Below are 18628 nucleotides of genomic sequence, written 5' to 3' on the forward strand. Positions count from 1 at the left end.
ACCCCTCTCAGTTACTGATCAAGGCTTCTACCACTTGCAAGTGAAGAAGTCCAAGCTAGGTTCAATTAAAACAAACATTTGCGTTTGCATTGTATCTCTCAGGTCCTTGGGGTGGTCTGTCTGGGTTTGGCGACCCAGGCACCACACTTGGAGTAAGCTGCTAAATTCAATGATGTTTTTCAGCTCTCATCTGTTTCACTGTTAGCAATAGGAGACCCAGCTGACTACCTCAAGTGATAGTGTATGCACCCTATTCCTCCAAAGAGGCTGCTGCTGTCAGATTGGGAATAAAATTCATACCTATTTTGCAGGTACTTTGGTGCTTGATTTGGGATTATTTTCACATCAGAATGAGCAATCGCTAGTTTTCTTTATTCTAGATGCAATATCTTATCAGCCTTTAATTAAACAAGTAGACATCACTGGATTTAAGTATTGGAAGCTAAGCTACAAAGCGCATTTATGACGTGTGGGGCTGCCGTAGGAACCATCAGAGCAGACTGAAGTTAATTCCCGAGAGGGTGTGTGTGGACTATAGAAAGTCTAGGAAAGTGGATAAAGAAAAGACAAAAACACAGAACAAAATCAGGAGGTAAGATTCAGTTAACACTGAACACCATGAGTTTATTTCTTACCAGTCTCATATACCTTAAACAAAAGTTGAACTTATATACGGAGCAAACAGACTTTTCTTCCTCAATTCTCTAAGGATTCGGTAACCACACCTTAGATTCAAGTCTTCATTTTCTGGCCTTGAGGTTCAGGAGTAAACACACCTGAGACCAGGTCTGTTATTATTTAGAATTACACAGCTGAGTCCAAGATCCAAAATCCTATTATAGCCACACCTTTCACCTTTAGATTTTATGTCCTTTATCTGAGGACAGTTTGGAACTGTCTGCCCTCGAGCAGCCATCTTTATGGGCATCAACCGTGCCACATGATTCTCTCATTTATCTGCCTTTGTCAAAAGGCAATTGTGATCTGGGCATTGGTGGTGCATGCCTTTAATCCCATCAATCCAGAGGCAGAGGCAGGCGGATCTCTGTGAGTTTGAGGCCATCCTGGTCTCCAGAGCAAGTGCCAGGATAAGCTCCAAAGCTACACAGAGAAACCCTGTCTCGAAAAACCAAAAAAAAAAAGCAAACGAAAAACCACTGTAATGAACATCTTTTTAGTTATCTCTCAAAGTTGTAAATTAAACATCTTATGTGTCTTTATTTTTCCCCTATGCTCCCTTGATTTCTACAATCATTTTCGGAACCTGCTCATCATCAGCATGGCTGTGGCAGGAGTAGGACAAGGGCAAGTGGGACCATGCAGAGCAAGCATATCCTGAGCATGGAGCTGAGCAGGCTGGAGTGTGAACTGGGTCCTTGGCACCTCACAGCTTGCAGGACCCAGGACCACTGAAACTGTCTGCTTCATGTGGCTGCCAATCCATGGCCACAGCCATGACGTGCCAATCCCAAGATGCATTCCCGGAGAGGTAAAGTCTGAAATACAGGTCCCAGCATCCACCCTAGCAGAGCCCAAGTGGTGTTGCTATGTGATGGCACCTGGAACACATATCCAGGATGGGTAAAGCTGCCAGCACTACCCATGCTCATGAAAACATCCCAAACTCTGACAATTTACCCCACGCCAAGAACTAAGCTGAGAACATGTGAGCCCATATAAAGCCCCATGCACAGCAAAAAAAAGTCAGACATAGGACATGGATCCCAATAACATCCAGGTACAGCTGCCCCCAACATGTTTTTATTTCCCCTCACCACACCCAGACCCATCTATCCTGCTGCATTGAAATGAGATGAGGAAATAAGGGGGCTCCCCTCCCCAGACCCAGCACAGACTTCCTGTTGCTCCCTGGGCTCCTTTGACCATCCATTGCATTCAATCCAAAGGAGTCCAGCCCTCCAGTTTCAGGAGAGGTGTTTCCCTTGTGTAATTATTTCTCATTGATTTTCCCAATTCCTTGTACCAGCCACACAATTTCTCCTGCCCTAAAAATAAACCCCTCTGGAGGCACCTCCCATCTCCAATTTCTTTCTACCAGTTCCTCCAGGAAGACACCCCCAGCCACTGCTCTGAGGCAGTTTATTAAAGTCCTCCTTGTGAAGGACCAAATATTAAAATTAATAAAATTTTAAAAACTTAGGCCCAAAAGAGGGAAATTCTAATGTCTACCCAGTTAAGAATGCCTTGGCTGGCACCTAAGCCCAGCTCTCAGAGAAACAGAAGTGACTGCCACCTCCCATGTCAGCATTCCATTGTCTGCTAATTGCTGGTTATAAAGGGTCCCTCAATCCATGAGATAACTGACAGACCCTGTGACTCTGTAAACCTGCAACCCATCCCCTGTCTTATATTACTCAAATGTATCTTTTTTGAAATATATGGTTGTTGCCTTACTCTGGATTTTGTATGATCTTAGGTAACTACGAAGACTGTAATTTGTGACTTTCAGCTTTACTGTTTTTCCCTATAGAAACCCTTCTCAGTTATTGTTCAAGGCTTCTGCCGCTTACAAGTGTAGAAATCCAAGGTAGTATGAATTAAAAGAAATATTTGTGATTACAGTGGAGGTGGCATTTGCATTGTATCTTTCAGGTAATTGGGGTGGTCTCTCTGGTGCTCTGTGAACCTGGCACAACACTTGATCTTGGAATGAGGCCTCGAACTCCAATGATGGGTTCCAGCTCTCATCAGTCTCACTGTTAGCAACAGGAGATCCAGCTGACTGACTCTCGAGGGATACAGTGTGTGCACCAGCTTCCACCACAGCAGCTGCTGCTGTCAGATTGGGAATAAAGTTCATTCCTACTTTGCAGGCACTTTGGCATTTGCCTTGCGATTATTTGCACCTCAGGAAGAGCTATCATTAGTTTTCATTATTCTGAATGCAATGGATTATCAGCCTGTAAATAATCAAGTAGACTTCACTGGATTCAAACATTGGAAGCTAAGCTATCAAGCAGGTTTATGAAGTTCACATGCTTGTGCAATGTGAGAAGCTGACTTTTCGGAGCTGCAGTGGCAGCCAACCGAGCATCCTGAGGTTTGTTCCTGAAAGGGGGAGTGTGGACTAAAGGAAAGCTAGAAAGACATAGAATAAAATCAGGAGGGCAGATTCAGTTTATACTGAACACCACAAGTTTATTTCTCACCACTCTCATATGCCTTTACCAAAAGGTGAACATGGGTTCCTTCATACACAGCAAACACTCTTTTCTTGCTGAATTCTCCAAGGATTTGGTAACCACACCTAAGATTCAAATTCTAGCTACCTGTTCTTTAGGGACAGGTGTCAGCACATCTCAGACCAAGTCTGTTTTTATTTAGCATAAGACATCCCATGCCATGATGCAATATCCTACTATAGCCACACCTTTGACCTTTAGGTTTTATGATTTCCTAAGGACAGTTGTGAACTCTGCCCTTGAGCCAAGATGGAGTCCAGCCATCTTTATGGGAACTAGCAGTGCAATGTGATTCTCTCATCCTCTGCCTTTGTCAAAAGGCAATTGTGAGTAAAGGGAGGATGTGGGGGTTCATCTCTTTGCCTGACTGACATCCAAATAGCTACCCTAGTTTTTAATACATTTTTAGTTCTTGTGATGATGTCATGGATGGTCTGGAGCTCCTGGGTATACTGTAGATTATTTTATTGTCTAAGCCTCTGGGGTAGCTGGCATTGCTGGATCATGGTGAGATGTACCTCACTACAAAATTTTAAAGTGAATTTGTAGTGAAAGGATGATAATTGTTACATACATGTTAGGGCTAGGGATTGATTTCTTCCCAACATTTAAATATTTTCTCTGTATATTAGTGTTCATTTATCTTACATTCATGTTTGATGCTGTTCATAGCTGCCCTTGCACCTTCTTTAGTCAGCCTGAAAATATTCCCCAAATTGAAATATTTTGAAAATGTTTTAGGTCATTCCTTGATAAGTTCTATTGACTAAGAGTAGATATCAAAGATGATACATTTTTTCTTAGTTCTGTCCTGGTGTGCAGCTTTTGTGTATGTTTGTGGACTCCTTTCTACTTTACAGAAGAATTCATGTAGTGCACACTCATCTTGAGCTCTCTACATAGCACAAGAGGACCTTGCAGGCTTGATTATTCAGCCTCTACCTCCTAACTGCTGGTGACAAATGTGTGACACTGTGTCTCTCATTTTGTTGTTTTTTTTAGAAACAGTCTTACTATGTTGCCAAGACTAGCCTCCAACACTGGCTGTCTCCCTGCTTTAGCCTCCTTAGTCCTGGAGTTATAAGCAGTTTAATCTTGAGTTACCAGACCAAACTGATGACCATGTTTTTAATTTGGTGTCCCAGAGGAAGTGTATCAGTGAACTCAAGTCGAGCCAAAGACACTTAACAATTGCAGTGAGGAGCTTCACATTAGTTACTTAATTTGGGGATTTCTATTAATCAACAGCAAATCAAATAAACATAAAAATGAATTTAGGCAGGCAGTGGTGGAGCAAGTCTTTAATCACAGCACTATGGATACAGAGGCAGATGGATCTCTGAGCTGAAAGATAGCCAGGGCTACAAAAAGAAAACCTGTCTATATATATATATATATTCATTCCAATGAGCAATACATAAAACAGAAAAGTCCCCTAAACTGATGCTGTGACAGAAACTCTGTGTTTTTGAGAGAGTTGAACCGATTCTAGTAGGCGGGGAACCCTTTTCTCTGTACGGTGAACCCAAGGCAGGCAGGCATTGGTGGAGCACTCCTGTGGTCCCAGGATGCAGGAGTCAGAGGCAGCTGATCCACAGCCTATGAAAACATATACAGAAATGTTTTACAGGGCCCAGTGACTCTGCTGTGATTTCCGTTTTCACTGCTGACAGGTACTCTTTACAGTGTGATGAGGTTGAGATAAGGCTTCTGGTGTCAACTATTTGCACATATAGTAGTCACTAAAAACCCTGCAAGAGCCTGGGTAACCTGAAGAACATCCCACATACACCTTATACAGAAAATCTGGGAAGACACACACCACTACCAAGATTTTTTTTAACGTGCTGAAGCCTAGTACTTTGGAATTAATGCCCAGAAGAATAGCACAGTGTCCAGACATTACCAATCACCTCTCTTTTTCCTAGTGAGATTTAAAACAGGTTTCAGATAAAAAAACAACTGACTCAAATATGTAGGAAGTGATTCTTGGATAGTTAATGTGCCTGGAACCCCGACCTCCAAACCTCCAACAGCTCCCTTTCCTCTCCCTTTGACATTAGACCAAATTAAAGCCAGGATGTTATGACTGCAAGCAAAATGTAAAAGTCACTTTCTCCTAGAGCGCCCCCTCTTTTTTATCACTGCCTGCAAATAATTCTTAGTGTGAAACCCTATTCCCTACTTTTAGGTCCTATTAGCGACAATACTGTGGCCTGACGGACGGGAAGAAGATCCAAGAGAAAGAAGGCTCCTGGCCCCGGAGCTCCTGGAGAGATGGGAGTATGTGAGGCACTTCCGGCCTCCGAACGCTCGGGGGTGCTGTGAACTCTCGGTGACCTCCCGAGCACTGGAACACAGGGCGCAAGTGCAGACCTGGTTTCAAACAGGCTTCCCACGTGTGAGTCTCCTGGGCAAGCTTTTCGAGAAAAATGCCCAAACTGAAGGTGTCCCGCGGGGCAGGGAATCGGGAGAAGCATGCACCTCTGGCCAAGCAGATTCTGGCTCGCAATGCAGTGCGCACGGGGACCCGAGACAAGCGGCGGGCACGCGGGGTGCAAGAGGAGCAAGAGTATGTTGCACCCCGGCTGAGCAGACGAATTTTGCTGCAAGCCAGGCAACAGCAGGAGGAGCTCGAGAGGGACTGCAGAGCAGCCTGCACAGCCACGGGAAAGCGCCACGCGGCTGGGTGAGTGACAAGGGGTGGAGTGGAGGCCTGGTCCGGGCTAGCTCAGTCCATGCGGATATGGGTTTGGAATTCAAAAGAAGAGGCAGTTTTTCCTTCCTGCGTGGACCTTCCTTCGGGAACCTACCTCAGAGTTCCAACAGGAATTAATCCCTCACACCAAGTTCCAGTATTTATCCTCTGGGCTTGTGAAGTATGACCATGTTACCTGCACAATGCTTTTAAGTGTGTTAAGAGTTTAGGCAGTTCTAAGCCGGGCGGTGGTGGCGTACGCCTTTAGTCCCAGCACTCGGGAGGCAGGGGCAGGCGGATCTCTGTGAATTCTGAAAGACCCTCGGATAGAGGAGTCTCCACAAATCAGACGGTCCCCCCAAAATCTCAACGTCCACTCCAGCTGATGTAAAAACAAGAGGTAAGTTTATTGTGGGATGTTTGCACAAACCGGCCTCGAAGTCCGACAGACAAAGGAAGTCCCATTCCTGAAAAGCAGGCTTCTTTTATAGGAGAAAACCATAGGCTTTTAGGGGTTTGGGTACGTGACCAGAGTCACAGGTCCTTTGGAGATCTCTTATCTTTGGGGCCGGATGGTCTCCTGACTCAGTGGGATAGTCTGTTCTTATCTTCATGACCCCAGGGCAGGGTGGCCCTCTGGGAATTCTTGGTATTTAGTTAGGTTGTCTTGTGGCCTTGTTAGGGAGTTATTGCTGCCGGCTAGGAAATTCCAGGGACGTGGGTCATTGTGGCCTTGGTTAGATTTCTAAGTCAGGCCGCCCTGTTTTTAGTGTGGGATGCTTTTCTAAGTCTCCTTATTTTATTTCTTTGTTAATTTTTAAGTCTTTCAGTTCTACCTACAGAGAAACCCTGTCTCGAAACTCCCCCTCCAAAAGAAAAGAGTTTAGGCAGTTCTGATACCAAAATAAACAATGTACTGGACCTTGCATTTAGCACAGGAAGTCTACCCCAAGGCAGAGAATATTAAATAGAATAACATATTCCAGCAATGAGCAGCGGTGCTCGCCTGTAATCCCAGCACGCCAGAAGTGAGGCAGAAGAAGGCCCTCGTGGACCACCGTTAATTCTACAGGCCAGGCACCTAGTTTCATGCCCTGCCGACTAAGATATGAAAAACATGGGAAATGTTCCATTAACCGAGGCAGGATAACAGTTTAGAATCTCGTGGGGGTGGGCAGCAGAGATGAGTGGGAAAGTACCTGATACTTGTCTCATTGAGGAGGCTGACTTTAGTCTTGCCTTCTTGTTCTAAAAGCAGTATTGAGATGGTTGAATGAGGCTTTAGGGCCATAAAAGCTTTACTTCCTTTTTTTTAGGTGTTTTGAGGTAGTGTTTCTTGCCCAGGATGGACTCAAACTCCATATGTAGGTGAGGATGACCCTGAACTACTCATTTTTGCCTCTGTTTTTCCAAGTGATGGCAATATAGGTATTTGACACCACACCTGCCCTTAAATTTTTGTGTTTTAATTATGATACTGGGTCTCCTTACGTTACTCATGCTGGACTTGAACTTGCTCTGTGACCAGAACAGGCCTGAGGTTTAGGTTCTACTGTGTTGCTGTGTGCAGATTCCGATTTGAAGCCATGCATTTGATGACTACTCCCAGCTTTTTCTCCCAGACATAGTTCTTCCAGTAAACTAACATCCCTATATCCACCTGTCTACCTGACATCTCTCTGCTTGCTCCAGGGAGTCTCTCACCACATTAGCCTCCCCTTGCTCAAGGCTCCTCTTTCTCATACTACATCAGGTTTGTCAGAAGAGGGATCATATGCCCTCTTCTGCTCTTTGGGCACCAGGGACACTTGTGACTCACAGGCATACACATAAAATAGTATATATAAGTCTAAAACAAAATTTTAAAAAAACAACAACAAAAGATGGATCTCGCTGGACATGCTCTGTGTACTCTCCTGAGCCATGTGTACCATTAGTCCAATTCTGTTGCAAATGACCTGTTGTTATATAATATTTCGACTCCTTTGGTTTGTTTGACTCTTCCATGGGCTTTGGCAGCTATATGTTGTTTCAAAAGTCAGCCAGATGTGTTGGCACGTGAGTTTAAATCCCAGCACTAAGGAAGCAGAGGCAGAGAGATTTCTGTGAGCTTGAGCAAGTTCCATGCCAGCCAAGGTTGCATGGTCAGACACTTGTCTCTCAAAAAAAAAAAGAAAAACAACAACAAAAACAAACCTGCAGTTCAATGTTAGACAGTGTGATAATGTTTGTAATTCTAACACTTGGGAGGTAGAGACAGAAGAACCAGGAATTCCCAGGTCATCCTTGACTATGTAAGTCAGTGTTGTGGAATAGAATATTTGTTTAACTATGTACAGATGTGGAACATTTGTTTGTGTTGCAGAATAATTATTTATCTAAAATGGGTTGCATTTGTTTAACTATGTAATGATATGATACTGTTTCACCTTGTCTGCCTAAGGCACTGGATTGGTCTAATAAATAGCTGAATGGCCAATAACTAGGCAGAGGAGGGATAAGCGAGTCTGGAGTGCAGAGAGAGCAAAGGCCAGCCAGACATGAAGGAAGCAGGGTAGACAGTACGTAGATGAGCCTCAGGGCAGCAATAGACTAATAGAAACGGGTTAATTTAAATTAAAAAGCTAATCAGAAACAAGCCTAAAGCTAAGGCCAAACATTCATAATTAATAGTAAGTCTCTATGACATGATTTGGGAGCTGGCAGTCCCAAGAAAGCCTGCTGCTACAAGTCAGTACTTCACATGTATATATTGGTTGATTAGAGACCAAATAACACTGCCTAGCCTTGGGGCCTTCCCGGTTGGATGTACTTTTCCTTTGTGGTCCTATGGTCCTATTTCTGGCTCTGGCTCCTTAATGCCCAACAGCAATATTATTATAATCCTTTTCTAGGATATGTGACACACAACTTCCTCCCAAATTGCCCATCCAAAGCCTCATCACACTCTGCAGTAATCTAAGTGCTTGTGGTGCTCCCTGCCTCCACCATGGTTTTAGTTTTAGTACATGATGTTGCTGTGTTGTGCAAGCAGCATAGTGGGGAAGAAGGGAAGGTTAGGACGTGAACTGCCTGCTATAGGCACATCGACTTTTCTGTCCCGGTTTGACCTGGGTACAGTGATAGTGCCTAATTCTTGTGGTTGCCTGGACTAACCAGGTTACATTTCTGTACTATAGGAGGGATCCTTCTAGATCACTGGAGACAGCATGTCAACCATTATTTACTAGCATCACTCTGTTTCATGTGTTGTATTTTATCTCTCAAGATTCCAAGTCTCTGGGAACAGAAAGATAGTTTGTAACTCTCTGTTCCTTCCTTGTGCACATGTGTATCTCCAGCACCCTGGGCATGCAGTCCATGGCAGAAGTGGACTGACGCAGAAGCCCCATGCTTATCCTTTTGTCTTCCCTCTTTAGGGCTGGGAGTGCCCCAGGAGGAATCTGAGGATGAGGATGAGGAATGGCCCACCCTGGAAAAGGCAGCCAAAATGACCAGAGTGGACCACCAAGCAGAGGTGGTTGTGGACCCTGATGATGAACGGGCCATTGGAATGTTTATGAAAAAGAACACTCCTATAAGGTAGGATTTAAGAGTTGGGACAGTAGATCCTGGTAGAAAGTTCCCACATGCTAGTTCCCTGCCCAGCCTTTGGTCTGAGCATTGCCAGCAATAGAATACCATCTTGGCCAAACCTACTAAGTGGGCCTGAACCAGACTCCAGAGAGCTCCTCTTTTGTCCCTCTGATGGAGAACTTCCTGGATTACCCAGTTTGCTCTTGGCATGTTACTCTCAGACCTTAGGCTCCCTTTAATCCAGGGCTTTCGGTCTCAGCCCTGGCATTTGGGCTGGGTGGAAGCTAGAACCTAAGGATCTTCTTCAGCTGTTGCTGACATCTCCCCTCAAGATACCAGTAGTGATAATAAAAAATTATCCCAGGCATTGCCAAATATCACCACAGGAGTAAAACTGCCTCCAGAGAGAACCAGAAAGTCATCCCCATTTAGTTTAATTGCTGCTTCTAAAACATGCAGGTATTTACGCTGCCTGTGGTCAAATTCTCGGGCAGATGTATCTGGCCTGGTGGTGGGCAGGGAAATAAGTTTAGGCAAAGGGCCCTCATCCAGTTTATTCTGACTCTGCATAACCTGTCCGTTCTCAGTTCTTCAGAATGTGGTATAGTCCGTCTCTTATCACGAATGGGAAGTGATGAGGGGACTATGGCTTGAGTGTGTAGAATGTCGAGAAGAATCCTCCCAGATGGATTCTGACAGCTCTAATAGAGGTCACAGTGTGGATCTGGTTCATGTTCCTATCCCCAGATGGCTCCCAGGCCTACCTCATATCTGCTCTTTCATGATTCCGACAATCTTCGCAGATTGGGTTCGTTCGATCCTCTGTAAGTCACAACAGAGTAGAAAGGGGGCTCTGAGTTTCTGGGCCCTTGGTGCTGGCATCTTCAGAACCAGGTCAAGGTCTTTGGGAACACAGCCACAGCCATGGCACATGGAAAGGACTGTGAAACACTGTCAGACGGTATAACCTGGGGCACATGGAAGAGAGTGTGAAGCACCCAAACTAGAAGTTGAAATTTACCCTGTCCCCAATAATGCCTTAAGACATTATTTGGATTGTTTACCTCTGAGTTTCAGGCCTATGTCTGTGTCTGGGAATAAAAGCATCTCCCATCAGACGCAGTGGTGGCACACACCTTAATCCCAGCACTCTGAAATCAGAGGCAGCTGCATCTCTTGAGTTCAGGGCCAGGCTGGTCTACAGAGCTAGTTCCAGGACAACCAGGGATACCCAGAGAAACCATGTCTTGAGAAAAAAAAAAGGCAGGCAGGCTTCTGGCAACATCTTACTGCAGACCAAAGGACACAGATCTGGAAGTCTGAACAATGTTGCCTGAAGGCTAGAACCCAGGGCCTCATCTGACCTAATCACTGAGTGACACCTCCAACTGAGGGGCAACTTTAAGTATGTGTCAGTGACCTTAAAGATGCTATCAGGAGACTATAAACTGCTATGATGGTAATATGTTAAAATTTTCCTTATTCGTTTTACTTCATGTATATGGGCATTTTCCTGTATGTATGTATGTCATGTGCATTCTCAGTGCCCCTGAAGGTCTGAAGAATATGAGAACAGGAGTCACATTCACTGTGCAGATAATGGGAACTGAACCCAGGTCCTCTGCAAGAGCAGTAAGTGCTCTTAACCACTGAGCTGTCTCTCTAGTCTCAGGCTATGGTAATTTTGAATCCTCATTTGATGGCTTCTGTTAAAAGAGGCTTAAAAGGCCGAGGCAGCAAAGTGGCCAGGCAGGTGAAGTGCTTCCTCCACAAGCCTGATGACCTGAGTTCAATCCCCAGAGCTCACTTCATGGTGGAAGGAAAACTCAGCTGAATAGAGTGGTCTTCTGACTTGCACATGAGCACACAGCAATAATAATCAGGTTAAAGGGGCTAGAGAGATGGCTCAGTAGTTAAGAGCACTGTATGCTCTTCCAGAGGTCCTGAGTTCAATTCCTAGCAACCACATGGTGGCTCACGACCATCTTAAATGAGATCTGATGCTCTCTTCTGGCCTGCGGACATACATGCAGGCAGTATACTATACATAATAAATAAATTTAAAAGAATAAAAATAATCAAGTTTAAGGAGCAATTGAAAGAGGTTGAGGAGGATGCAGTTGGTCTTAGGACTATTTCTGTGAGTGGGGAGAAGGTGGTGTTGTCTTCTCAAAGAATGAAGCCACCTGGAGTCTTAGCAAGGGATGGAGATGTGTGGCATACCCATGAGGCCAGAGCTCCAGTTTGCACTCTTGATAGTGCTCACCATTCTGCCAGCAGTGGTAGGTGTGTTTAAAGTAGGCAGCCTTGGATGCACACTGACTCTAGCCTGATAGTGCAGGCTTTCATTTTATCCTTTAGTTGACTGGACAAAGTATTCCTGGTACTGTCACCACTTTATAGCTGGGAAACTGAGGCACAGAGGAGTAAAGTGACAGGCCCAAGATCATACAGGGGAGAGAAGAGTGACACCTGAGCAGAACTGACATCAGAGTCCAAGGACATAACCCCCACACCACTGCTAGCTTTGTCTTAAATGCAGTGACATTCGGGTCCTTCACTATCTGCAGTAATTTGTGAAGTTTGTCATCATCCAGAGTTGTAAGTTTGTTGCTTGTAGCAGCATTTATGCTCTAAAACTGAACCATTAACACAGACTAGATGACCCCTGTGCAAGGGTGACATGCTCATTAATGCAGCATTCCTGATTTGTTTGGGGACTGTTTTGTGGCTCCTTTATTCCTTTGAGACAGTTCTGACTATGTAGTCTTGGCTGACCTGGAATTCCCTATGAATACCACCACACTGGCCTTAACCTCACAGAGATCTTCCCAAGAGTTGGCCTTAAAGTCTCGTGCCACTATGGCTGTCTGTCTGTCTGTCTGTCTGTCTGTCTGTCTGTCTGTCCTTCCTTCCTTTCATGAACAGGGTGAGGGGCTTTAGAGCTTCCTGGAGAGTGACCCTAGTTCTTCACCCTTGTCCCCTCTGTCTCCATAGGCACACTCTGGCTGACATCATCATGGAGAAACTGACTGAGAAGCAGACAGAGGTGGAGACGGTCATGTCAGACGTGTTGGGCTTCCCTATGCCTCAGCTGGACCCCCGCGTCCTGGAGGTCTACAGAGGAGTCCGGGAGGTAAGGACTGTGAGGGCATGTGTGGTGGGGAATCCTAACAGGAAGCCTCTCACACATGGCACCCGACGAGTAAGCCATGGTGGCCAGGACAGGAAAGGACTGAGGCAGAACTAGTGGGCTCAGGGTCTTCTCACTAAATTCTGGTCACCTGAGAAATGAGCCTTTTGGGGTTGCTCTGAAGATAAGTGAGGCCACGAATGAAAACGCAGGGACAGGTCCAGGACCTCAACCATGGATGCTGATGGCTCTGCCTCCCTCATCTCCAGGTGTTATCCAAGTACCAAAGTGGGAAACTGCCCAAGGCTTTTAAGATCATCCCTGCACTGTCCAACTGGGAACAAATCCTTTATCTCACTGAGCCTGAGGCCTGGACTACAGCTGCTATGTATCAAGCCACCAGGTAGTGTGGATGGGCTAGGGTGGCTGACCTGTGGTGCAGGGTGTGGTGTGTAGACTCTGCCTCCCTTAGCCATGTCATTGGCCAGCCCATGGCTCTCTCCCCTGGACTTGTTCCTACTACTCCCCTAACTGCTCCTGCGTTTTCAGGACAAAGTCCTGTGGTAGACTTCTATGGGAAGGGCCTCCCTAGCTTCCAGGATACAGTCTCTGGTGTGAGAGAGTAGCTTGAGAATTCTGATTCTCCATTGACCTCAGGTCCCTCCTGGTGGAGAAAGAAGAGTAGCCAGCAAAAAAACTGGACTGTGAAAGAAGCGCGAGGTGCCTCGGTTAAATAATGCACAGAAGGCCATCGGGCTGAGCAACAGCACTGTATGAAAAACACTAGGGGACAGGCAATGGTGGTGCACACTTTTAATCCCAGTACTCAGGAGGCAGAGGCAGGTGGATCTCTGTGAGTTCTAGGCCAGCCTGTTCTGCAAAGTGAGTTCCAGTACAGTCAGGACTACACACAGAGAAACCCGGTCTCAAAAAACCAAAAAAAGAAAGATGCTAGGTCTGGAGAGGTGGCTCAGTGGTTAAGAGCTCTTGTTCTTCTCGAAGACCTGGGTTCAATTCCCAGCACCCATGTGCAGGCTTTCAACCACCTCTAGCTCCAGGAAATCCGATGGGTACCAGGCACATAAATGGTACACAGACACACATGCAGGCAAAGTGGCTCCTCTTTAAGCTGACCTGGGTGTGGTGTGCACACTGTTATTCTTTTGCTTAAATTAGAAATGAAGAAGAGGCGCAAGTTAGACATGAGACTAAGACGTTTAACCAGACGTTTAAGCCTGGTAGAGTAGAGACTAAGAAAGAAGAGGAACAGGGTTAATGGCTGACCGCCATGGTCGGTTGCCATAGAGAGGCAGAGAGAGCGTAAGAGAACAGAAGAGAGCGTAAGTGGGCAAGGGTCTGTCTGTCTGTCTTTTAAAGGGGCGCTCTACACCTACGTGCAGATTTAGTTCCCATGGAACCCTGGGCTGACCAGGGTACTGCCTGAGTGGATTCCGCCAGGTGACAGAGGCAGGCCAGCATGATGCCTGAACCTTTCACATACCACTTCACATACCCCTCTCTGAAGTGATGTCCCCATATCTTACTTTAAACCCTCTCTCATGCATGGTGATACTTAAAAGGCCAGGGCCAGACTCTCTTGCAAACTCCCACCTTGCTAGGATTTTTGCCGCTAACCTGAAGGAACGGATGGCTCAGCGCTTCTACAACCTTGTCCTGCTTCCCCGAGTAAGAGACGACATCAGTGAATTCAAACGACTCAACCTTCACCTCTACTTGGCACTCAAGAAAGCCCTGTTCAAACCTGGAGCCTGGTATAAAGGTAAAAACCCAGAAATAGGAGAGAAAGGAAGGGTCAGTACTCTGCTTGGCAACTGGCTATATCCACTGTTGGTCCTTAGATGATGGAGTTGCTGGGTACTAAAAGTCCCTGTATATGACTCTGCCTAGGAATCCTGATCCCATTGTGCGAGTCAGGCACATGTACCCTCCGAGAAGCCGTCATCGTGGGCAGCATCATCACTAAGTGCTCCATCCCTGCATTGCACTCCAGGTAGTGTTGGTGAGGTCGGTGGAGAGTCACGTAGTAGAGAGGCCAGAACTTTGGCAGGGGGGCAAGAAAGGAGAATGAGCTATGATTACCTAGAGTCTGTGGCTATTTAAGCCAGCGGGAATATGATTTGCTACAGTAGAATAGAAGCCTTCAGGGGCAGGATCCAAAGTCCTGGCACATAGTAGATAGTTGTTGAATTACGGCATGAATGAATGCATACCTAGGAAAAAGGTGTGATAAATGGTGGAGTGGTGAGACATTTCGACACACTCTCTATAGTTGAATGCAGGGATTGTTTGCTATCCTGGTCAGAGGCAGAAGTGTGAGATGGATATAGACAGGCAGTAACGAGAATGAATCCCAGGAGTGTGATAATGAGGAGATGAGGTGACACCTTGGGAATGCTCGGTTAGGGTCAGTCTGGGGAGACACTTTGTCCAGCGTCTCTCCACTGGTCCTTAACTCCACCTTCCCTCCTAGTGCGGCCATGCTGAAGATTGCCCAGATGGAATACAGTGGCGCTAACAGCATTTTCCTGCGCCTGCTGTTAGACAAGAAGTATGTGTTGCCATACCGGGTGCTAAATGCCCTGGTCTCCCATTTTCTGGGCTTCCAGACGGAGAAGCGCCAGCTGCCTGTGCTCTGGCACCAGTGCCTCCTGACTTTGGCACAAGGCTACAAGGCCGACTTGGCCACGGACCAGAAGGAGGCCCTCCTGGAACTGCTTCCGACTACAGCCCCATCCACAGTTGTCTCCGGAAATCAGACGTGAGCTCCAGAGTGCAGTCCCCAGAGACGTGGAAGATGTTCCTGTCACCATGGAATGACCAATGTCTTGGTCCAGGGAGGATAGGAGGACACCAAGAGCCCAGTTGGTGACCAACGATCTAGTTAAAGACCTAGGTCAAGGCACTGAAGTCTTACGATGGCATCTGTGGCTCCAGTCCTGGGCAGGAGGATTATTCTGGTTGGCTTTCTCTGCCATTCTAGGCTTTGGTCCCTGTTCACTTCTGGAAGCTAACTGGAGTTATCTGATGTCAGCACTCCCCCAACCCAGCTGGTTCGTGGTATGAGGGCTGCTCTCTCCAGTTACTGTGTCAGTTCACTGGGGTGTGGATACAATACAGTCAGTTATTTATTGAAGCTCTGTGTTTTGGTCCAGTCCCTGGAGATTCCTGCCTCCCCTGTAGCGAGAGGTGGGAGTCATTCATGGTTCTTTCTGTTCCCTGTTCAGAGGAGTGGATTCCTAGTGTCCATAGAATACTCACCTACCCTGTTCCTTACAACTGTCTATCTAGACTCCCCTTCCTCTCCACAAAGAGGAACACACACACACACTCCCTACCAATGACATCTTCATGGGCTGTTTTGGGGGAACACCAGCTTCTTCTGTTGTTCTGCTGGAAAGGTAATAGTCTCCCTATTGCTCTCAGTGGAGAGACTGCTGCAGGAGGAGGCCCTCTCTCTGGGAGGAAACCAGCAAACTCAGAAGTCCAGTAGGTTTCTTCCTTGCTTTCTGAACAAGAGGTTTAGACTGGTTAACAAACCAGGGTCAAGTGCCTATTAGTATAGTTGATCAACAAAGAACCATCTTTTTCTAATGGCTTAAAATGTGTATGAAATTTTGGTTGCATCCAGGCGTGGATCTCTAAGTTTGAGACCAACCAGGACTAACTATACAGACTATACAATACTAACTAACCCTATTTTGGGGTAGGGGGGCACATCCATGTCCCAGCCATTTGCATCACAGATGACAACTCCCAAGTCATTCTGCTATAACACTTTTCCTTTTGAAAATGTATGCCTGTTGCAATCCAGTTAATGTATCTGCAAGCAGTTTCAATCTGTTGAGGCATTTGCATTTGCTTGTATTTTTAATTCATCTTGGAAACAGGAGGTAAATGACAGAGAAAAGTACACCTAGCTCAGCCAAGCCAAATGACTCACCGTTTTGCCACGTCTCTACCTGTTTTACCTCTCTGCAGTACTGCAGATGGGAACCAGAGAAATTATTTCCAGACACATCCCTACCCCATCCATCGCTTGTTTTTAATGTATATGAGCACTGTGCCTGAATGGCATCAGATCCTGAGACTAGAGTTACTGATGCTGCACGCCTTTAATTCCAGCCCTCGGGAGGCAGAGGCAGGCGGATCTCTGTGAGTTCGAGAACAGCCTGGTCTCCAGAGTGAGTGCCAGGATAGGCTCCAAAGCTACACAGAGAAACCCTGTCTCTGAAAAAATATGCAAAAAAAGAATTTCTCCTTAATAGTTTTGCCCCAGACAGGGTTTTCTCATAGCCCTGCCTATTCTGGAGTTTCCATAATATTCCAGACTGGCCTTGAACTCAAGAGATCTGCCTGCCTCTGTCTCCAGTGTGCTGGCATTAAAGGCGTGCACCACCACAGTCCATATTAATTCCATACTTCTTACACACTATTCCAAGACTTGAGAATATGTTGTGAAAACCCGTCAGCTGCAAGGAAATAAAATTCATTCATACATAAAATCCTCATTCACATTTATTCATTTTCACTTCCCCTTCTTTCTCTTCTCTCCCCCTCTCCATTCTTTTTCTCTCCCTCCCTCTCTCCCTTTATTGTGCTAAGAATAATTCCAGAGCCTTGTGTCCTAGGCAAGAATTGTATTACTGAGTAAAACCCAGACCTCCCATTCTCTTAAAACCCTTATTTACATCAATCAGTCCCAAGTACTACCAATTTAAAAAATGAGTTTCAGATAGGTGGTACATACCTGTCATCCCAGAACTAGGGGACGGCTTGGCCTACAAAATATGTACTTGTTTAAAAAATGTCAGGACTGTTCTAGATTCTTTGCTAACAGAAGTTCTTATTATTTGAGAACAGATCTAGGTGCTGGGGAGATAGCTTAATCGGGAAGTGATTGCCTAACAAGCAAGAGGATCTGATCTGGGTCCTTTCCACCCACTAGAAGAAGGCAAATATAGGGTTTGGAGAGATGGCTTGGCAGTAAGGAACACTGACTGCTCTTACAGAGGACCTGAGTTCAGTTCCCAGAACCCCACAGGTCATAATGATCATTAACTCCAGGTCCAGGCAATCTAATGCCTTCTGGCCTCTTGGATACCAGATACACATATGCATGCAGTCAATGAGAGAGAGTGTGAGAGAGACAGAGAGAGAGAGAACTCTGATTCTCCTGGACCAGGTGATGTCTGGGGCAAGAAACTCAAAGACTGGAAGGGACATGGTCTCTAGCAAGACTTTTTCCTCTCATTTTGTTTACTGCCTTGTTTGCAGCCCATTCCACAGGGCTACAACATAGTAGATGCTTGGCTAATACTATAAAATAAAGAGCCATCTGGCATCCAAAGCCAGGAACATGCCACACAAAGAACAGAACTCTGACTCTCTGGCAGTCTGTGCTTACTGCCCATAGCAAACCTACAGATAAGAGAGTCATTTAGATTTTCTACAAATCTTTTTAATATCCAAGACTAATTAAGACAGAGATTCTTCATCTACTACTTTTTTTTTTGCTTTTCAAGACGGTTTCCCTGTGGCTTTGGAGGCTGTCCTGGAACTAGCTCTTGTAGACCAGGCTGGTCTCACGTAAGGCCTTTGTCCACTGAAACAAGAGTACCCCAAACGATAGGAGAGTAAAGATGATTGTCCCCAAGCCTGATGACATGATTTTGATCCCGAGGATACATCAGTAGAAGAGAACCAAGTCCTACCCAGTTATACACATGCACACACACACACACACACACACACACACACACACACCTACCTCTTAAAGGATTAGGTGTGATGACACAAGCCTTTAATCCCAGCACTTTGGAGGCAGAGGAAGGTGAATCTGTGAGTTTGAGACCAGTCTGTGTACAAGAGCTAGTTGTTCAAAGCACTAGAAACCCTGACTCGAAAAGTCAAAAACACAAATCAAAACTAATGCAAACCTCCCAAAATTTAAAAAACATTTTTGTACTCATATATAATTAATTTATGCAATAAAACCTT

At 45.7% G+C, this 18628-nt stretch overlaps 1 protein-coding gene across 1 annotated transcript; it reads left to right on the forward strand.

The window, feature by feature from the left end:
- The first annotated feature begins 5635 nt into the window (after positions 1–5635).
- Positions 5636–15448, forward strand: Bystin. Its single transcript, XM_027434002.1, is given in 9 exon segments — positions 5636–5841; positions 5843–5892; positions 9321–9483; positions 12475–12613; positions 12880–13013; positions 14230–14390; positions 14519–14621; positions 15102–15348; positions 15350–15448. Coding segments are annotated over 9 exon segments (1302 nt in total).
- The last annotated feature ends 3180 nt before the right edge of the window (positions 15449–18628 follow it).

This window comes from Cricetulus griseus, unplaced genomic scaffold (assembly GCF_003668045.3).
Source record: "Cricetulus griseus strain 17A/GY unplaced genomic scaffold, alternate assembly CriGri-PICRH-1.0 unplaced_scaffold_16, whole genome shotgun sequence".
NCBI classification, from domain to species: Eukaryota; Metazoa; Chordata; class Mammalia; order Rodentia; family Cricetidae; genus Cricetulus; species Cricetulus griseus.